Source organism: Enhydra lutris, unplaced genomic scaffold, assembly GCF_002288905.1.
Source record: "Enhydra lutris kenyoni isolate GAN:26980312 unplaced genomic scaffold, ASM228890v2 scaffoldscaffold17, whole genome shotgun sequence".
NCBI lineage: Eukaryota > Metazoa > Chordata > Mammalia > Carnivora > Mustelidae > Enhydra > Enhydra lutris.
In genome coordinates, this window is record NW_019154101.1 from 12,196,873 (window position 1) to 12,215,222 (window position 18,350).

The window sequence follows — 18,350 nt, forward strand, 5'->3', positions numbered from 1 at the left end:
TTGTTTTCCACCCCTCCCCCACTTTAAATCTGGAGGTGTCTTTGGGTCTAAAATGAGTTTCTTGTAGGCAACAAATAGGTGGGTTTTGTTTTTTTATCCATTCTGATACCCTGTGTCTTTTGATTGGGGCATTTAGCCCATTAACATTCAGGGTAACTATTGAGAGATATGAATTTAGTGCCATTGTATTGCCTATAAGGTGACTGTTACTGTATATTGTCTCTGTTCCTTTCTGATCTACTACTTTTAGGCTCTCTCTTTGCTTAGAGGACCCCTTTCAATATTTCCTGTAGAGCTGGTTTGGTGTTCGCAAATTCTTTCAGTTTTTGTTTGTCCTGGAAGCTTTTAATCTCTCCTTCTATTTTCAATGATAGCCTAGCTGGATATAGTATTCTTGGCTGCATGTTTTTCTCATTTAGTGCTCTAAATATATCATGCCAGTTCTTTCTGGCCTGCCAGGTCTCTGTGGACAAGTCTGCTGCCAATCTAATATTTTTACCATTATATGTTACAGACTTCTTTTCCCGGGCTGCTTTCAGGATTTTCTTTTTGTCACTAAGACTTGTAAATTTTCCTATTAGGTGACGGGGTATGGACCTATTCTTATTGATTTTGAGGGGGGTTCTCAGAGCCTCCTGGATTTTGATGCTTGTTACCTTTGCCAAATTCTCTCCAATAATTCTCTCCAATATATCTTCTGCTCCCCTCTTTCTTCTTCTTCTGGAATCCCAATTATTCTAATGTTGTTTCGTCTTATGGTGTCACTTATCTCTCAAATTCTCCCCTCGTGGTCCAATAGCTGTTTGTCCCTCTTTTGCTCAGCTTCTTTATTCTCTCTCATTTGTTCTTCTATATCACTAATTCTTCCATGCCTTTTTTGAGCCTGGCTAGAGCCTTGAGAATCGTTATTCTGAACTCTAGATCTGACATATTACCAATGTCTGTATTGATTAGGTCCCTAGCCTTTGGTACTTCCTCTTGTTCTTTTTTTTGTGGTGAATTTTTCTGCCTTGTCATTTTGTTCAGATAAGAGTATATGAAGGAGCAAGAAAATACTAGAAGGGTGGCAAAGACCCCATGAAAATACACTTTAACCAAATGGAAGAGACCCCAAATCGTGGGGGGGAGAAAGGGGATAAAAAGAGGTTCAGAAAAAAAAAAAGAAACAATTAAAAATAAAAGAAAAAATATAAAAAATAAAAAGTATATATATTAGATAAACTAGTTAAAAAACGTTAAAAAAGAAAAGGTAAAAGTTAAAAAAAATTTAGCAGAAGAAGGAAAAAAATTAAAAAAATAATTAAATTAACTGTAAGACTAAAGAACCATGGGGAGAAAGCCATGAGTTCCGTGCTTTGCTTTCTCCTCCTCTGGAATTCCGCTGCTCTCCTTGGTATTGAAACTGCACTCCTTGGTAGGTGAACTTGGTCCTGGCTGGATTTCTTGTTGATCTTCTGGGGGAGAGGCCTGTTGTAGTGATTCTCAAGTGTCTTTGCCCCAGGCGGAATTGCACGGCCCTTACCAGGGGCCGGGCTGAGTAATCTGCTTGGTTTGCTTTCGGGAGCTTTTGTTCCCTGATCGCTTTCCGTAGAGTTCCGGAGGACGGGAATGAAGATGGCGGCCTCCCAGTCTCTGGCCTGGAGTTGCTGAGGGCTCGGGGCCCCACTCCTCAGTGCACCCTCAGAGAATAGTGCCCAATCACTCCTGTGTCCCTGGCCTCTGGTCGTGCTCCAAGCTTACCCAGCCTGCGACCGGTTCAAGGTAACCCCAAGCTTCGAGCTCACTCCTTGGCTCTGTCTCTGTACCTGGCTTCCCCATTCTAATACCTGTAAGCTCTGCGACACTCAGACACCCTCGATCCTTCTGTGACCCTGCGGGACCTGAGGCCACGCTGACCCCGCGTGGGCTTCACCCTGGTTTAGCCTCTGGAGTGATGTCCCTCAGTGGAACAGACTTTTAAAAGTCCTGATTTTGTGCTCCATTGCTCCGCCGCTTGCCTGGAGCCGGCCCCTACCCCCGCGATCTATCTTCCTGTCGCTTTGGATTCACTTCTCCGCCAGTCCTGCCTTTCAGAAAGTGGTTGATTTTCTGATTCTAGAATTGCTGTTCTTCTTCTCTTTGATCTCCCGTTGGATTTGTAGGTGTTTGCAATCTTTAGATAAACTATCTAGCTGATCTCCTGCTACCTGATTTAGTCTCAGCCTGCTACTTCTCCGCCATCTTGACTCCTCCTCCGGTGCTCCAGTTTCTTATGGACCTTCTCCAGCTCATGATTCTTGTCATTTACTTCTGTTCTTTGTAGTTGTTTTCTGGAGTTAAGGGACTGTTTTATGGTTTCCCTTTCTCTCTTTTTTTCCCCTCTACGTTAACCTGTTTTGTTTCTTAAATTCCTTTCTGTCTCCATGTGGGTGTTCTGGGGCCTCCTTTAGGGATTTATAATGAACACTGTTTCCTGAAGTGGAGACCATGGGTACAGAAGGAAACAAAGGGAAGTGCAGAAGGCTGGGAAGTGCCTCCTTACATGGAGTTCCTTTTCCTTGGCTTCTTTTGGCTCATTTTCTAGGAGTGGGATTGGGGAAGGAAGTAGAGAGACAGGCATAGAAGATCATTTAAAAGTCCTGTATATGAAGCAGAAGAAAACACAGAAGAGTCAATGAATAAATTTGTGGGACAAATGCCCACGGAGTTTCATATGGAGCATCTCCTGAAGCAGGAAAAGAAAGACCATATTTGTTTTCTTTCCCCACACTGCACTTTACATATATTTACAATCCCATTCAGATGAAATTACATTGTACTTATTATAGTAGCAAACTCTGATTAAAAAAATTAATGATACATCACCTCCATTTTGGATCATCATTGAAAACAAAATTATTTCTTTACAGGAACCATCTGGTTTCAGCAATTATTAAGTTTGATTTATTCTGAGGAACATCGCAAAGGCGCTGGAAAACTGGAAACCATGGATCGAACCCCCTTCCTTGAGTACAACTTTCGAAAAGTGGATTTTGAGAAAAGACCATCCCCTCGTCTCTTCTCTACCCACCTCCCATACTACTTGGTTCCCAGTGGGCTGAAGAACAAAAAAGCCAAAGTAGGAAATGGACTCTGACTGTTGAGAGCTAACTGCTCTTTTTCATTATTTCATTTCATTTCATGACATCAACACTGTGCAATCATCCAGCTGTTGGCAAATGTAGCATTATACACTTTAGTTTTCTTTTTTGTTTTAAGAATTTATTATTTATTTATTTATTTATTTATTTATTTATTTAGAGAGAGAGAGAACAAGCAGGGCAGGTTGAGGGAGAAGCAGGCTCCCTGCTGCTCAGTGACCCCCTCCCCCCACCACACCCATGTGGGGCTTGATCTCAGGACCCTGGGATCATGACCTGGATTGAGGGCAGATGCTAAACCAACTAAGCCACTCAGGCACCCCTTTACTTCAATTTTCAATAGCCTTCTTTTTTTTTTTTTATAGTATCAGATTTGTATCTTGCACCCTTTGTTTTCTGGGTATACAAGTAATGCAGACATTAAAAAAATGAAAGTATATATATGTGGGCATTTAATTTACCTTATAGAGTGTGTTATATTATCACATATGATATATATTCTTTCATTTCTTTATGTTTCAAATATGCATTTGTTTTATTAATGTTATGTTCAATTACAAGGTAAACTGCTATTATTTCTTTCTTGCTTTTAAAAAAATTTTTTTTAAATTGTTTAAATTTATTTTCAGTGTAACAGTATTCATTGTTTTTGCACCACACCCAGTGCTCCATGCAATCCGTGCCCTCTCCAATACCCACCACCTGGTTCCCCCAACCTCCCACCCCCCCGCCCCTTCAAAACCCTCAGATTGTTTTTCAGAGTCCATAGTCTCTCATGGTTCACATCCCCTTCCAATTTCCCTCAACTCCCTTCTCCTCTCTAACTCCCCTTGTCCTCCATGCTATTTGTTATGCTCCACAAATAAGTGAAACCATATGATAATTGACTCTCTCTGCTTGAATTATTTCACTCAGCATAATCTCTTTTTTTAAATATTTATTTTATTTCTTTTCAGCATAACAGTATTCATTGTTTTTGCACCACACCCAGTGCTCCATGCAATCCGTGCCCTCTCTAATACCCACCACCTGGATCCCCCAACCTTCCACCCCCCCGCCCCTTCAAAACCCTCAGATTGTTTTTCAGAGTCCATAGTCTTTCATGGTTCACCTCCCCTTCCAATTTCCCTCAACTCCCTTCTCCTCTCCATCTCCCCTTTTCCTCCCTGCTATTTGTTATGCTCCACAGATAAGTGAAACCATATGATAATTGACTCTCTCTGCTTGACTTATTTCACTCAGCATAATCTCTTCCAGTCCCGTCCATGTTGCTACAAAAGTTGGGTATTCATCCTTTCTGATGGAGGCATAATACTCCACACCACATATGGACCACATCTTCCTTATCCATTGGTCCGTTGAAGGGCATCTTGGTTCTTTCCACAGTTTGGCAACCGTGGCCATTGCTGCTATAAACATTGGGGTACTTTTCACTACATCTGTATCCTTGGGGTAAATACCCAGTAGTGCAATTGCAGGGTCATAGGGAAGTTCTATTTTTAATTTCTTGAGGAATCTCCACACTGTTCTCCAAAGAGGCTGCACCAACTTGCATTCCCACCAAGAGTGTAAGAAGGTTCCCCTTTCTCCACATCCCCTCCAACACATGTTGTTTCCTGTCTTGCTGATTTTGGCCATTCTAAATGGTGTAAGGTGGTATCTCAATGTGGTTTTAATTTGAATCTCCCTGATGGCTAGTGATGATGAACATTTTTTCATGTGTCTGATAGCCATTTGTATGTCTTCATTGGGGAAGTGTATGTTCATATCTTCTGCCCATTTTTTGATATGATTATCTGTTTTGTGTGTGTTGAGTTTGAGGAGTTCTTTATAGATCCTGGATATCAACCTTTTATCTGTACTGTCATTTACAAATATCTTCTCCCATTCCGTGGGTTGCCTCTTTGTTTTGTTGACTGTTTCCTTTGCTGTGCAGAAGCTTTTGATTTTGATGAAGTCCCAAAAGTTTCTTATGGCTTTTGTTTCCTTTGCCGTTGGAGACATATCTTGAAAGAAGTTGCTGTGGCTGATACCAAAGAGGTTACTCCCTATATTCTCCTCTAGGATTCTGATGGATTCCTGTCTCACGTTGAGGCCTTTTATCCATTTTGAGTTTATCTTTGTGTACAGTGTAAGAGAATGGTCGAGTTTCATTCTTCTACGTATAGCTGCCCAGTCCTCCCAGCAGCATTAATGAAGAGACTGTCTTTTTTCCCCTGTATATTTTTTCCTGTTTTGTCGAAGGTTAACTGACCATAGAGTTGAGGGTCCATATTTGGGCTCTCTACTCTGTTCCACTGGTCTATGTGTCTGTTTTTATGTCAGTACCATGCTGTCTTGGTGATCACAGCTTTGTAGTAAAGCTTGAAATCAGGTAACGTGATGCCCCCAGTTTTATTTTTGTTTTTCAACATTTCCTTAATGATTCGGGGTCTCTTCTGATTCCATACAAATTTTTGGATTATTTGCTCCAGCTCTTTGAAAAATACTGGTGGAATTTTGATCGGAATGGCATTAAAAGTATAGATTGCTCTATGCAGTATAGACATTTTAACGATGTTTATTCTTCCGATCCAAGAGCATGGAGTGGTCTTCCATCTTTTTGTGTCTTCTTCAATTTCTTTCATGAGTGTTCTGTAGTTCCTTGAGTACAGATCCTTTACCTCTTTGGTTAGGTTTATTCCCAGGTATCTTATGGTTCTTGGTGCTATAGTAAATGGAATCAATTCTCTAATTTCCCTTTCTGTATTTTCATTGTTAGTGTATAAGAAAGCCACTGATTTCCCTTCAATGAATGAATGGATGAGGAAGATGTGGTCCATATACACTATGGAGTATTATGCCTCCATCAGAAAGGATGAATACCCAACTTTTGTAGCAGCATGGATGGGACTGGAAGAGATTATTTTGAGTGAAATAAGTCAAGCAGAGAGAGTCAATTATCATATGGTTTCACTTATTTGTGGAGCATAACAAACAGCATGGAGGACATGGGGAGTTAGGAGAAGGCATTTGGGGGAAATTGGAAGGGGAGGTGAACAATGAGAGACTTGGACTCTGAAAAGCAATCTGAAGGGTTTGAAGAGGTGGGGGGGTGGGAGGTTGGGGGAACCAGGTGGTGGGTATTAGGGCACGGATTGCGTGGAGCACTGGGTGTAGTACAAAAACAATGAATACTGTTATGCTGAAAATAAATTAAAAAATGATTAAAAAAAATGCCCCAGTGGGGTCAAGGAGAAGGAGGCACTCATTCTCAGGGTCATACAAGGGCAGGGTTGCCTCCTTCACGTTGACCCCTCAGAATCTGCACTGGCCTCTCAAACGCATAGCTCTGCCACACCTCCCAGTGTTGATGTCACCTCCAACAACCTTTTCCTCCACCAACCTATGGAGTTTATAATGGGTGATAAGCCTGCCTTTATTTATGACACCATCTCCCATCTGTTTACCTATTTATTTATTGTCCATTTCTGGCCAGAGTGTAATCCCATGAGAGAGATGGAGTTTGCAGTACAGAGAACAGTGTCCAGAGAGTAGTAGAATTGAGTGAATGAACAAAGGCATCACCAGTAATTGCCCTAACTTGAATCCTGACTTGAAGCACCTTGTTCTCTGAGAGCTGCCTCTTTTGCCTCCCACTCTTTTCAGGTGTCCCTGTAGTGACCAGTCACCACATTCAGAGTTCCAGTCCCCTCCCCCTCAGCTTCTCCATTCCCTCTCGACACTCTCTCATCCATCTCTTCTACTTCTCCACATCCACCAATGGCTCCATATTTGACATTCAAATCACTTTTGACTCAATTCCCTTGCTGTAGTCAACTCTATTACGATCATCTGCCAACACCTAATTCTGGTGAAACCCAATACGTGTATATTTGTACCTGTGTTCATGATTCTGGTAGTATGATAGGAAAAAAACCAATACACTTAAAAGTTGTATCTTCATTTTACTTTTATGGCCTCAATTCTCAAATTTTACTTTTTAAGTGTTTTGCTCCCTCCGCCTTCCTAAAACGACTGCTTGCTATTGTCTTTTGGTTTCTCAAACCTCAATAGCATTCTGCTCCACCTGTCCCAGTAAATGGCTCCCAGAAAACCATTGCCAATCATAGATCTCCACAATGGAGACTTCCACTCACTGCCTTCCCTCCTTAAGAAGAAAAGAGGGATGCGTTGACCATTTCTGTTCTCATTACATATCCGCCCCTCCACTCATGGTTTGCATCCCTTTTTGGATTGCTTTTATCTACCACACTGTTTCACAAATGGAAGACTTTTTGCACCACAGGATATTTGGAATGCTTGGAGCATTTTTGGTTAGGTTGATGATGCTGCTGGTCTTTAGTGGGTTGAGGTCCAAGATGATGTTAAATGCCCTATGATGCTCAAGGTTGCCCTTATAGCAGATTATCTGGGGAAAATAACTTAGTATGTTTTTCCTATTGTTATATAATTTTATACTTACAGGTCATTGTCGCATGTATTAGCTTGTTGCTGTACGGACAAAAGACTATTGTTGCTCTCTGTCAGGGTGAGGTGAGAAGAGGTACCATGGGAGGTGTGCCTTGAGGAGTAATTGATAGTTCCTAGGCCAATTGTAAAGGAAGAGGCATGGCTGAGAAGGGGAAACCCAAAATACAAAGAGGGCTGAGTATATACATAATTAGGAAAGTATGAAGTTAAGACAATAGGCTTCATCTGATTGGAAGGTAGTAAGGTAAAAATATGAGAGAATGAACGCCTCAGAAATAATGAATACCTCCTTTCTTTCCAGATTATTTATGTATACAGAAACCCTAAGGATGTTATGTGCTCATATTTTCACTTTGCAAAGAATGTGATATCACAATTTATAGGTACCTTTGAGGAATTCATGAAACAATTTCTCGAAGGAAGAGGTAACTATAATTTATAGCATAAGCAACATGTAAATTTTTACACTTAGTGCATTTGGCAGGGAGAAGATGACAAGAGAGAGTCAAATGGGAGTCAGTAATCAATGTATCAAGCCACTTGGTAGGATTGTCGTGGATGACCATGACCAGCCATTGTTACAAATTTTCCTTACTCCTGCTCCCTCTCAGGGGACCATCAAGTTACAGTTATATCACCAGAAAATATTTACATCTAAATGTGGCAAAGGGGATTCATGAGCTCACAGTTTTCCATTCTAGCTCAGCGAGAAGCATCTCAATTTAGATCTCAGGATTGGGCTGTGCACAGCATATTGCATGGGAAGCTCTATTTGACAAAATTCTGTTCCACATTCCTTTCTCTCTCTTTTTTAACTTTTATTAAATTTTTATTTATTTTTTAAGTGTTCTCTATGCCCAGTGTGGGGCTTGAACTCACAACCCCGTGATCAAGCGTTGCATACTCTATCCTGGGAGGCAGCATGTGCCCCCTGCATTCTTTTCTGAGGTGCCAGTGTGGCTGTTTGAGCAGGGGAAAGGCTTACAGAGGTAGAGATGATGATCTGCAACAGGAGAGTTAACTAACATTAGTCTCTGTGCAGAGCTCAAGTGACCTACCAGGGAGCCTTCATGTTGTATGCAGCAGGGAAATAGCTCCCTGTGTCTTTGGGGACGGGGCGGGGGAGCAAAAAAGGAGAGGATTCCTTTCTTTGATTTCCAGTTTCAGTTTTTCTCTCCCCGTGGGAAGATGGTTTTCTGTCTATATGAAATGGTTTTTTAAGGGACCGATTGTTCCTTGAGTTCATGTAATTGTTTCCTAGGGGATGGTGGCTAGCTCTCCCATTACCAGGTACTAGGCGAAATCTGAAATGTAGCAATAGACTTCCTTTTCCTTCTTTGTTACTAAAGATTCCTGCACCTCCCACAACTGTAGCTTCTTTTCAACCTGTTTAACGTATTTACCTAAATATGTACCTGTTTTTCCCACAGTGATAGGAAGCCTTTGGTTTGACCACATCAAAGGTTGGTATGAGCACAGAAGCCTTTTCAACATTCAGTTCATGACGTATGAGGAGATGAAGAAGGTGAGAAACATGACATCAGTGACTTCATGGCAGCTGAAAGGCACCGTGACCAAATGAATTGATGGCTCATGGGTAGAACACCCAAAAACAGTATCAAATTTGAGATCCCTGATTAGATGTACAGGAGACATTTTTCTTCTATTACTCCTGTACTTCGATTACCAGGTGGTCATTTACAGTTAATTAACTGGAATTTTCTTTTCAAAAACTGACTATGTGTGAGGCATCGTCTGTTTATCTATGAGGCCATACACATGTTTAACTATCATGAGCCATATTTTTGGTCACCCATTGATGGATTATGAAATCAATTTTCTGCATTTTGATTCTAGTAACTTTCTGGATGTTATATTCATCATTGTGGGATGCATCTCATGGGAAACTTTAATCTTATCTGTATATGGTTAAGCACTGCATGAAAAATTAAATGAAACATCTGTGTATGATTAGAGGGAATGCAGCTCCCAGTAGTCAATGATGAACACATTAAAACAGAAGAACTTCTATTACTGACTGACTGAATCCCAGAGGCAGGCTATCCTGTTGTTGGTTCTGGCAACTCCAGCATGTCGTGAATGTCCCAGGCATTTTCTGTCCTTCTTTCCTATCATATCTAGTGTGGCAATGATGTCTCCTCTCATAGTAGCAGGATGGTTGTTGTAGCTCCAAAGTGATGTCCTCAGTTGACAGCATGTATGGCAGAAAGAGAGGGAAGTGGGATAAGAAGGACTTCCTTGCCTTGCTTTGCTACCATCTCATCACTAGAAGGAAAATCACTCTTTTAAACTTCTATTTGACTTCATCTTTCGGTTTCAATACCAAAATTGAGTCTGTGACCACCCTAGGTGAATGTCCCATAGAGGGCAATGGGATTACCATGAATATCTTGGATCAATCAGGATCATTACGGGACAGGGACTGGGCACTGCTGCCCAAACACCACCAGGGATCTCTAAGCAGGAAAGAAGAGAAAGAGCTGCAAGCCAGGCAAGATTAAGGGCTGCCACCTGTTGAGTATTTGTCCCTTGTTTCTGTTACCCCTGCCCCAAGCTCATGACACCATGCCTGGACTCTCTTGTTGAGTCTGTAACACCTACTAAAGGGAGACTCCGACCATGATTGGCCTTACAACCTTCCCCACGCTATGGCCTCTCCATTGCCTCCAGCCTCTTCTCTCCACTTTCTCACCCGAGCCATATGCCTGTGAAGCCCCACCAGGGAGAATCGAATTCTGATGGTCCTGTGACCTGATATCTCATACTTTCCATGCATCCCCAACACTACATATATTCTTTCTTTTGTCTGGACTCCACCCCTTCAGTATGACTATCTAGAAAACGCCTCTTTTTGCTTGAATTCTCAGAACAAATTTGTCATCTCTGTTGAGACTTTCTCTGAATTCTGTCACACAATGACTCTCTGCCCATAGGTCTGCATACTGACTTCCCAGCTCCAATTCCCTGTTGTGCCTCTGTGCCCCTGCTCCTTCACACAGGCAGTGTCTGATATAGGTATCTGCTCCCCAATACTTACTGAGTTAACGCAGATAAAATGAACATGAGTGTTCCTAAATGAGCCCAAATGTGCTCTAGAACAGTGCACAGTGAAAGATGAACTTACCAAGAAGGAATAAGCAAGTCACTTCTCATGGTCCAACTCCATTTTTCCAGCCAGCATAAGCACTTACATTTTTCACTCCCATAAAAATACTTAGCTGTGACTTTTGTTGATGTTTTCTTTCTTATATTGTGCATAATATCATACTCTGATTTATTTCAGGATCTCAGAGGTTCTGTGTCAAAAATCTGCAAGTTTCTGGGGAAAGGATTGAGTGAAGAGGATATGGATGCGGTTGTGAGACAGGCCACATTTGAGAACATGAAGTATGACCCACTGGCAAATTATGACAATATAATAGCCATTAGATATGGGCTGGATGTAAAAGGTCATTTCCTTCGCAAAGGTGAGGGTGAACACAGAGTGGCCACGTGGCACTGTGGCAGCAATGAGCCAGAATGTAGCTTCTAAGCTTGTTGGTGGACTTTCCTAACATCATGGGCCCTCATGGGCCTGTTCATTTCGCTAGGAAGATGATTTCCTATGATTTCTTCTGGTGCTCTACAAGAGATTCTCGTATTTGTTCTCTGAATGAATCCAATGAGTAACTTACAGTTACAAGGTCTTCCTCATGGCCCCCTGACAATCTACCAATTCCTAGTACAATGTCTCCACAAATGGTTGTTCATTTAGTGTTAGTCTGACTCCCATCATTAGCGTGTGCTCAGCTTGTGATGGAGAGGTAAAGACAGGTCTGTGGCCCTCACTGGCTGCTCTTCCTTCTCTGTGCTTTACCCTCAAGCTCCTCCAGGGATGACTTAAGAACACACACTCACTGCACTTTTGTTCCTGGGCAGGACTGTCATGTGTCCTCTAGGAAACCAGATTCTTACATCATAAAAAAGTATACGAATAACTCATTTGTCTCAATATCTCATACTTCTGGTGACTGGGTTTTTAAATGTATAACTCCCTATATAACTAACTCATTTGAACATGTTAAAATATTTCTTTTATTTTATACCATCATTCTAAGTGATATTTTCTGATTTTAGTACATGAATAATGTATAATACAGAATTAGAGACATAAATTTTGCGTTCGATCATAGGGTTCTATGACTCTATGTCAAGTAGCAAGAAATACGCACTTTAATTTCTCTAAATTAGGATTTCCTTCACGTAATCTCTTCCTATGTCTTTTCCCATTCAACTTGAAAATATGACCACTGGTACCGTGGAGCCCACCTGAGGTGGGGACTTCTCTTCCTGTTATGCCCCGCACACCCTACTGTGTTGTCGATGCTAAGGCCCTTCTCAACTGCCCCTGTCCTGGCACCTGCAACTTGTTTCTCTTTGAAAAGAGAAAATGTTCTGTGTTCCTCCGTCTTTCACACACCTGAAAATGACAGACTGAAATGGCTAAGAGGAAAACTAGGAGGAGCCAAACCACCTGTGGAAGTGACTTGTGTCCCCTTATGTTTATTGTGCGCTCACACGCACTCTTCTCTTAGGTGAGGTGCAATGGGGCAGGACATCATTTGTACTAGCGTGAGCGTCCTGCACTGTTGTGGTTTGTGTTTCTGGTTTCCTTAGAGTTTCCGTTTGTTTCAGTTATTTGTTTACAAATTTGTGTTTGAAGATCAGTGTTTCTTTTCTTGCTTCTGCTTCTGTCAGCCTCTGTGTGACATCAGGACTCCACATCTAGAAGTTTAAAGTAAGACTGTTGTGAACTTAAAGTGGGTAAAGGAGTAGCTACAGGTGAGCCGACCCAAAGTGTAGGACCTCGGGCGGCATTCTCCAAGTCTCTCTGAGCATCCGTGTCCCCATCAGTAAATGTTAGTTCATCGATATGTGATTGTATGGAACTTTTAAAGGAGTTCAGAAAACTACCAGAGCCCAAGCTAGCCTGGAACGCAATAGTAAACAAGTTGCCAGGGTTTTCTTCTTTTCCAGCTGGCTGCCAGCCGAGAAGTTGGGCTAATGATCTTCAATTACAGCAGAACTGCCAGGATGAGTTTGCTCCCTGGCCAGGAGGTGAGAGAGTGTCGGGTGTGGCCATGTGCAGGAGTCAGTGGGGGTCCTTTTGGGGAGAAAAAGGAGAGTGCCAGCAATGCTTCTCTCAACACCACTAAGGTGTAAGTCCCCTCTTCCCTGGAATCTTCACTGATGCAGTTGCCTTGTTTTTCCTCCCAGGTACCATCGGAGACTGGAAAAATCACCTGACTGTTGAGCAGAATGAAAGGTTTGACAAGATTTTCCAAAGGGAGATGAAAGATTTTCCCCTGGAGTTCATCTGGGACATGAATGAAGACTAGAATGGGAGCAAGGCACAAATCCTTTAAGAAGTCACTTTCAGAAGGAAACATATTGAATTGTACACTTTCATCTTTGACTGTCACTGAATCATTATTGTAAAGCCTGAATGATGAATAACTATGAATATACCAACTTTACATCATTTGCAATCTGTGGCCCGTTTTCCATTGGCGGCGATCCCCCAGTTTCTGTTCAGCAGAGGGTTTCCACACCATAATTTCTTAAAGAAGTTCATAAACTGTATTGATGAATTGTGTTGGAATGTTGCTGAGTACTGCTTTATCCCTAAAAAGTCATTTAGAAACCAGCATCACCACTAATTGAGTCTCCCATTCAGCGATATTGTACTCTCAGCATCAATTTGTGTTTTCTTTCCTGTCATTTGAAAGAGATACATGAGTCTAATATGAGCCTCGCTTATTTCCTGTGGAGTTTATCCTAAGCAAGCGTCTGTGATATTTGTAGCAATTAGGAGGAGGATATTTTTCAGTTATATTTTCCATATGCTGATCGCTACTCCTGGAGTTTTGCCTGCTCATGTATTCCTGGGTTTCTGGTAGTAAGGCTGGCTGCGTGGAAGCAGGGCAGTCAGTGCAGTGCTGAGTGGAAGCAGTGCAGGCCCATAGGGGTGTGGGGGTGTGGGTGCGGTCACCCATCAGATTCTGCTGACCCATTGACATATGTCTGCTTTTTTGTGCCCAGCTTGTGTTTGTTGGTTGCCTCGTGTGCCTTGACGTCCACTGTTCATCGCTCTGTTTATTGTTCGTAAGAAACACGCCTCATTTCTTTCCTGAGCTGCAGCTTTTCACAATGATATAAAGGGCCCTGGTCCTTGCATTGGGAGAGGATTTCTCCTCTTCCAGGGCGGCTTCTGGTATACCACTTCCTGCCTTCCCGAATCCTTTCTTCCCAGGGCTCGTAACTTCCACAGCTATGGGCTTAGAAGGGGGCTATATGACTGGAGGGAGACCTCCCTTTTCTCTTCCTTTCTCCTTATTTCTTCTCAAACTAGGATTTGTGTGGGGGAGAGGGTAGGAAATCTTGTGCTTAAAAGTAATTAAATATTGACACCTTCTGTATGCAAGATATTGCCTTTAGAATTACATATGCATTAACTCCTTTATGATTAACAAAACCCTGATGAGGTAGGTGCTCTTTCAGAACTGGGAAAGCAAGAGGTGTAGAGCAGAAAAGAAATTTCCCCTGGGCAACTAATTAGTGTTAGCACTCTGATTCAGAACCTGCTCTGTCTCGCTCTAGAAATGAAAAATCCTTAATACTCCTCTTTTAGCTTTAATTTTCCAATAGGGGTTGAACTGGGTTGAAGCTGAGTCTTTGATTTAACGTGATTCAAGTCTGTTTCATCCCCATTCCACTAAGACACCAGGAGGTCTGTTTCTCCTTAGCCCTTAGAAATGCAACTGTGTGGTTGAAAGACATCAATGTGAGATAGGAATCCACCAAAATCCTTGAGGAGAACATGGGCAGCAACCTCTTTGACCTCAGCTGGAACAACCAAGGGAAGCAAGGGCAAAAATGAACTACTGGAACTTCATTATGATCAAAAGCTTTTGCACAGCAAAGGAAACAGTCAACAAAACTAAAAGATAATTGACAGAATGGGAGAAGATGTTTGCAAATGACATATCAGATAAGGAGCTAGTGTCTAAAATCTGTAAAGAACTTATCAAACTCAATACTCAAAGAACAAATAATCCAATCAAGAAATGGGCAGAAGACAAAAATAGACATTTCTGCAAAGAAGACATCCAGATGGCCAACAGACATATGAGGACGTGTTCAACATCACTTGGCATTAGGGAAATACAAAGAAAGCCACAGTGAGATAACACCCCACACCAGTCAGAATGGCTAAAATTAACAAGTCAGGGAAATGACAGATCTTGGTGGGGATGTGGAGAAACGGGACCCTCCTACACTGTTGCTGGGAATGCAACCTGGTGTAGCCACTCTTTGAAATGGTTCAGAGGTTCTTCAAAAAGTTGAAAATAGAGGTACCCTACAATGCAGCAATAGCTCTATTAGGTATTTATCCTAAAAATACAAATGTAGTTTCCAAAGGAGCAATGCACCTGAATGTTTATAGTAGCAATGTCCCCAATAGCCAAACTATAGAAAGAACCTAGATGTCCAGCAACAGATGAATGGATAAAGGAGATGTGGTATAGATATACAATGGAATACTACGTAGCCATCAAAATGCTGAAGTCTTGCCATTGGCAATGACGTGGATGGAACTAGAGGGTATTATGCTAAGTGAAGTAAGTCAATTAGAGAAACAATTATCATATGATTGCTCTGATATGAGGAATTTGAGAGGCAGGGTGGGAGGTCGTGGGGGAGCAGGGAGGGAAAAAATGGAACAAGACAGGCTCGGGGAGACAAACCATAAGAGAGTCTTCATCTCACAAAACAAATTGAGGGTTGCTGGAGGGTGAGCGGTAGGGTTAGGGTGGCCGGGTTATGGACATTGAGGAGGGTATGTGTGATCATGAGTGCATTGAAATGTTTAAGCCTGATGCTTCGCAGCCCTGCACCCCTGGGTCAAATACTACATTATATGTTAAGAAAAAAAAAACAACAACATTAAAATGACACTAAAGCACTGTAAGATTGGCTTCTTTAAACATACTAATTTTCTTAAAGATTTTATTTATTTATTTGAGAGAGAGACAGAGAGAGAGAGCGAGAGAGAAAGTGAGAGCAAGCATGAGCAGGAGAGAGGGGCTAGAGTGATAGGAAGAAGAATAATCCTTGATGATCAGGAGCCCAACCCTGAGGTCATGACCTGAGCTGAAAGCAGACACTTAAATGACTCAGCCACCCAGACAGCCCTTAAGCATATTGATTATATCAGAGTTAACCATTTTCAGCTATATAGTCAGTATGTGCCAGGCTCAAGCATGAATCCTTCCATGTGCTTTGCTGTCCTTGTACCTTCTAAATCCATAACTTCTACTTTTGGCTATTCTGAATGATAACACTATGAACATTCGTGAACAAGTCCTTGAAGGCACATAGGGTTTCATTTCTTTTTGGTAGACACCTACAAAGTGAAATGCCAAGCTGCTTTCCAAGGACTCTACCTTTATATCAGCACCACTGGAAAGGATTCCCATTACTCCATGTCCTCACTAACGTGAGTTACTTCCAGTCTTTGTGATATAGCCATTCAGTACAGTAGGAAGTGAGATATCATTTTGCTGGAGGAAGTTCAAAGATATTGGAGGGGCGCCTGGGTGGCACAGTTAGAGGAGTGTCAGCTTCCTGGTTTTAGCTTGGGTTTTGATCTCAGGGTGGTGAGATGAAGCCCCACAGGAGCTCTCTGCTCAGCTGGGAGTCTGCTTCAGATTCTCTCTCTTTCTTTCTCTGCCCCTCCCCAACATGCTCTCTCTCAAATAAATAAGTAAATCTTAAAAAAAAATATTGGAGAAAGATACCAAGTTAGAATTGCAAATCATAGTGACAAGGATATTGTCTCCCGAATCAAAAGCACTGCTCAATCTAATAAGTAGACATTTTACCTACCATGGATTTTTTTTTATAATCAATTTTTAATTTATTTTCAGCATAACAGTATTCATTGTTTTTGTACCACACCCAGTGCTCCATGCAGTCCGTGCCCTCTCTAATACCCACCACCTGGTTCCCCCAACCTCCCACCCCCCCACCTCTTCAAACCCTTCAGATTGTTTTTATCTACATTAATTTTTATTTTTTTAAGGACTGCATTAAAACATAATTTATCCCAATTACTGAGATTTGGGTGCTCCCTTACATTTGGCACCAGATATAGGTGACTCAATCCCTTCACCACAGTCCTTGGGAGTTCAATAGGACTTTCCGAGTTTCCTGGCCTCCACCTCCCAAAGCATTTGGTATTTGCCACCGCCAGCTTTGCACAATGCCTCTAGATTCTGCATTACCTCATATTTTTGTGCCAGCAAGGATGCCATAGGAAAAAAGTGGATACATACTCATCTAAGGCAAACCCAAGGAAAGGGTTACATGAACATTTCCTAATGGAAGTAAAACCAGGAAGAGTGATCCATAACAGCCCTTACGGATATGAAGTATGAGTTCATGGATTGTACTGTCACAAAGTCCAGAGATATCTTTGCCAAGAAGCAAAGTGATGCATTCTTGGATTCAGGAAAAAGGAGAATGGTGGGTTCAATATTTATGTGCTTGCCCATTATTACTGTTAAACACAAGCTTGGCAAACAACCTCCAGTAGCTCACAGTGTTTGTCCTTCAGAGATCATACATATCTGACAGCAAAGGTAGACAGTGTATGATTATATACCAGAACAGGACACGAGCAATTTTAGAGAGACCATTGAGTTCTAACGAGATAGGAAAGATTTTCACGAATGACACCTAGAGTACAAGCCCATAGAAATACGTAAATGGGAAGGATATTAACTTGGTGCTTCTTTAGGGCCTATGTCAGGGTAACAGAGATAGAGAATGCTCCCAAAAAGATACACTGTGTTATTTTCAGGTTTTTGTTTCCCGTCACCCTTTTTGGGCAAAGCACTTGGTACAAAAAAAAAAAAAGAAAGAAAGAAAAAAAGGAGATGGGGAGTGATGTGGGCTGGGAATGCGTAATTTAGTGCATCCTCCACTTAACAAAAGATGGGGAAATAATGGGAAGGTTTCAAAAATATCTTGAGGGACAAAGGTCCTAGAGTTGAGAGGAAGGAGTCCAAGATGGTGGAAGAGTAGGAGACCTTAGCCGTAGTTTTGCCTGGTCCTAGAAATTCAGCCGATAGCTATTAAATCCTTCTGAACACCTGTGAACTCAACCAGAGATCAAAGAAAAGAATAGCTGCGACCCTACAAATAGAAAAGTTACCACTTTCTGCAAGGTAGGAGGTGCAGAGAAGTGAATCCGAGGTGATATATGGGGAGATTAACCACGGGGCAGGGGTGGGGGTGGGGGTGGCCTCTTTGAGCTGGCTACCAGAAAGTGATAGAGCAGCAGAGCACAAAACTGGAAGTTTTAGAAGCCTCCTCTGGTAAGGGATATCACTCAGGGTGCTAAGTGGGGGCGGAACCCTCGCTGGGACAGTGTGCTCTCAGGATCCGCGGGGTCACGGGAAGACCCGGGGTGCCTGAGTGTGGCAGAGCTCCCAGGCATTGGATTGGGGAAGCCAGCTGCAATCAGTGAGCCCAGGACTCAGCTCGGAGTTGCCAGAAACCAGAAACCACCAGACGGTCAGACCACTTCTCTCTGAGCGGGGGCCCAACAAATGGCAGAACTGGCGAGCCACTCCCATCCTCCCTTGAGAGGAGTGGGGCAGAAACACACCACAGGAGTCTGCAGGGTTTGGA

At 42.2% G+C, this 18,350-nt stretch overlaps 1 protein-coding gene across 1 annotated transcript in view; it reads left to right on the forward strand.

Annotated features, from left to right (window-relative positions):
• LOC111147737 (amine sulfotransferase-like) overlaps positions 1 to 12,991 on the forward strand; it is a 35,962-nt gene extending 22,971 nt beyond the window's left edge. Inside the window, exons 3-7 of the mRNA XM_022503958.1 lie at positions 2,889 to 3,097; positions 7,894 to 8,017; positions 9,023 to 9,117; positions 10,897 to 11,080; positions 12,870 to 12,991. Of these exons, the coding sequence (XP_022359666.1) occupies positions 2,889 to 3,097; positions 7,894 to 8,017; positions 9,023 to 9,117; positions 10,897 to 11,080; positions 12,870 to 12,991 (734 nt within the window). The remainder of the gene's footprint in view (positions 1 to 2,888; positions 3,098 to 7,893; positions 8,018 to 9,022; positions 9,118 to 10,896; positions 11,081 to 12,869) is intronic.
• The last annotated feature ends 5,359 nt before the right edge of the window (positions 12,992 to 18,350 follow it).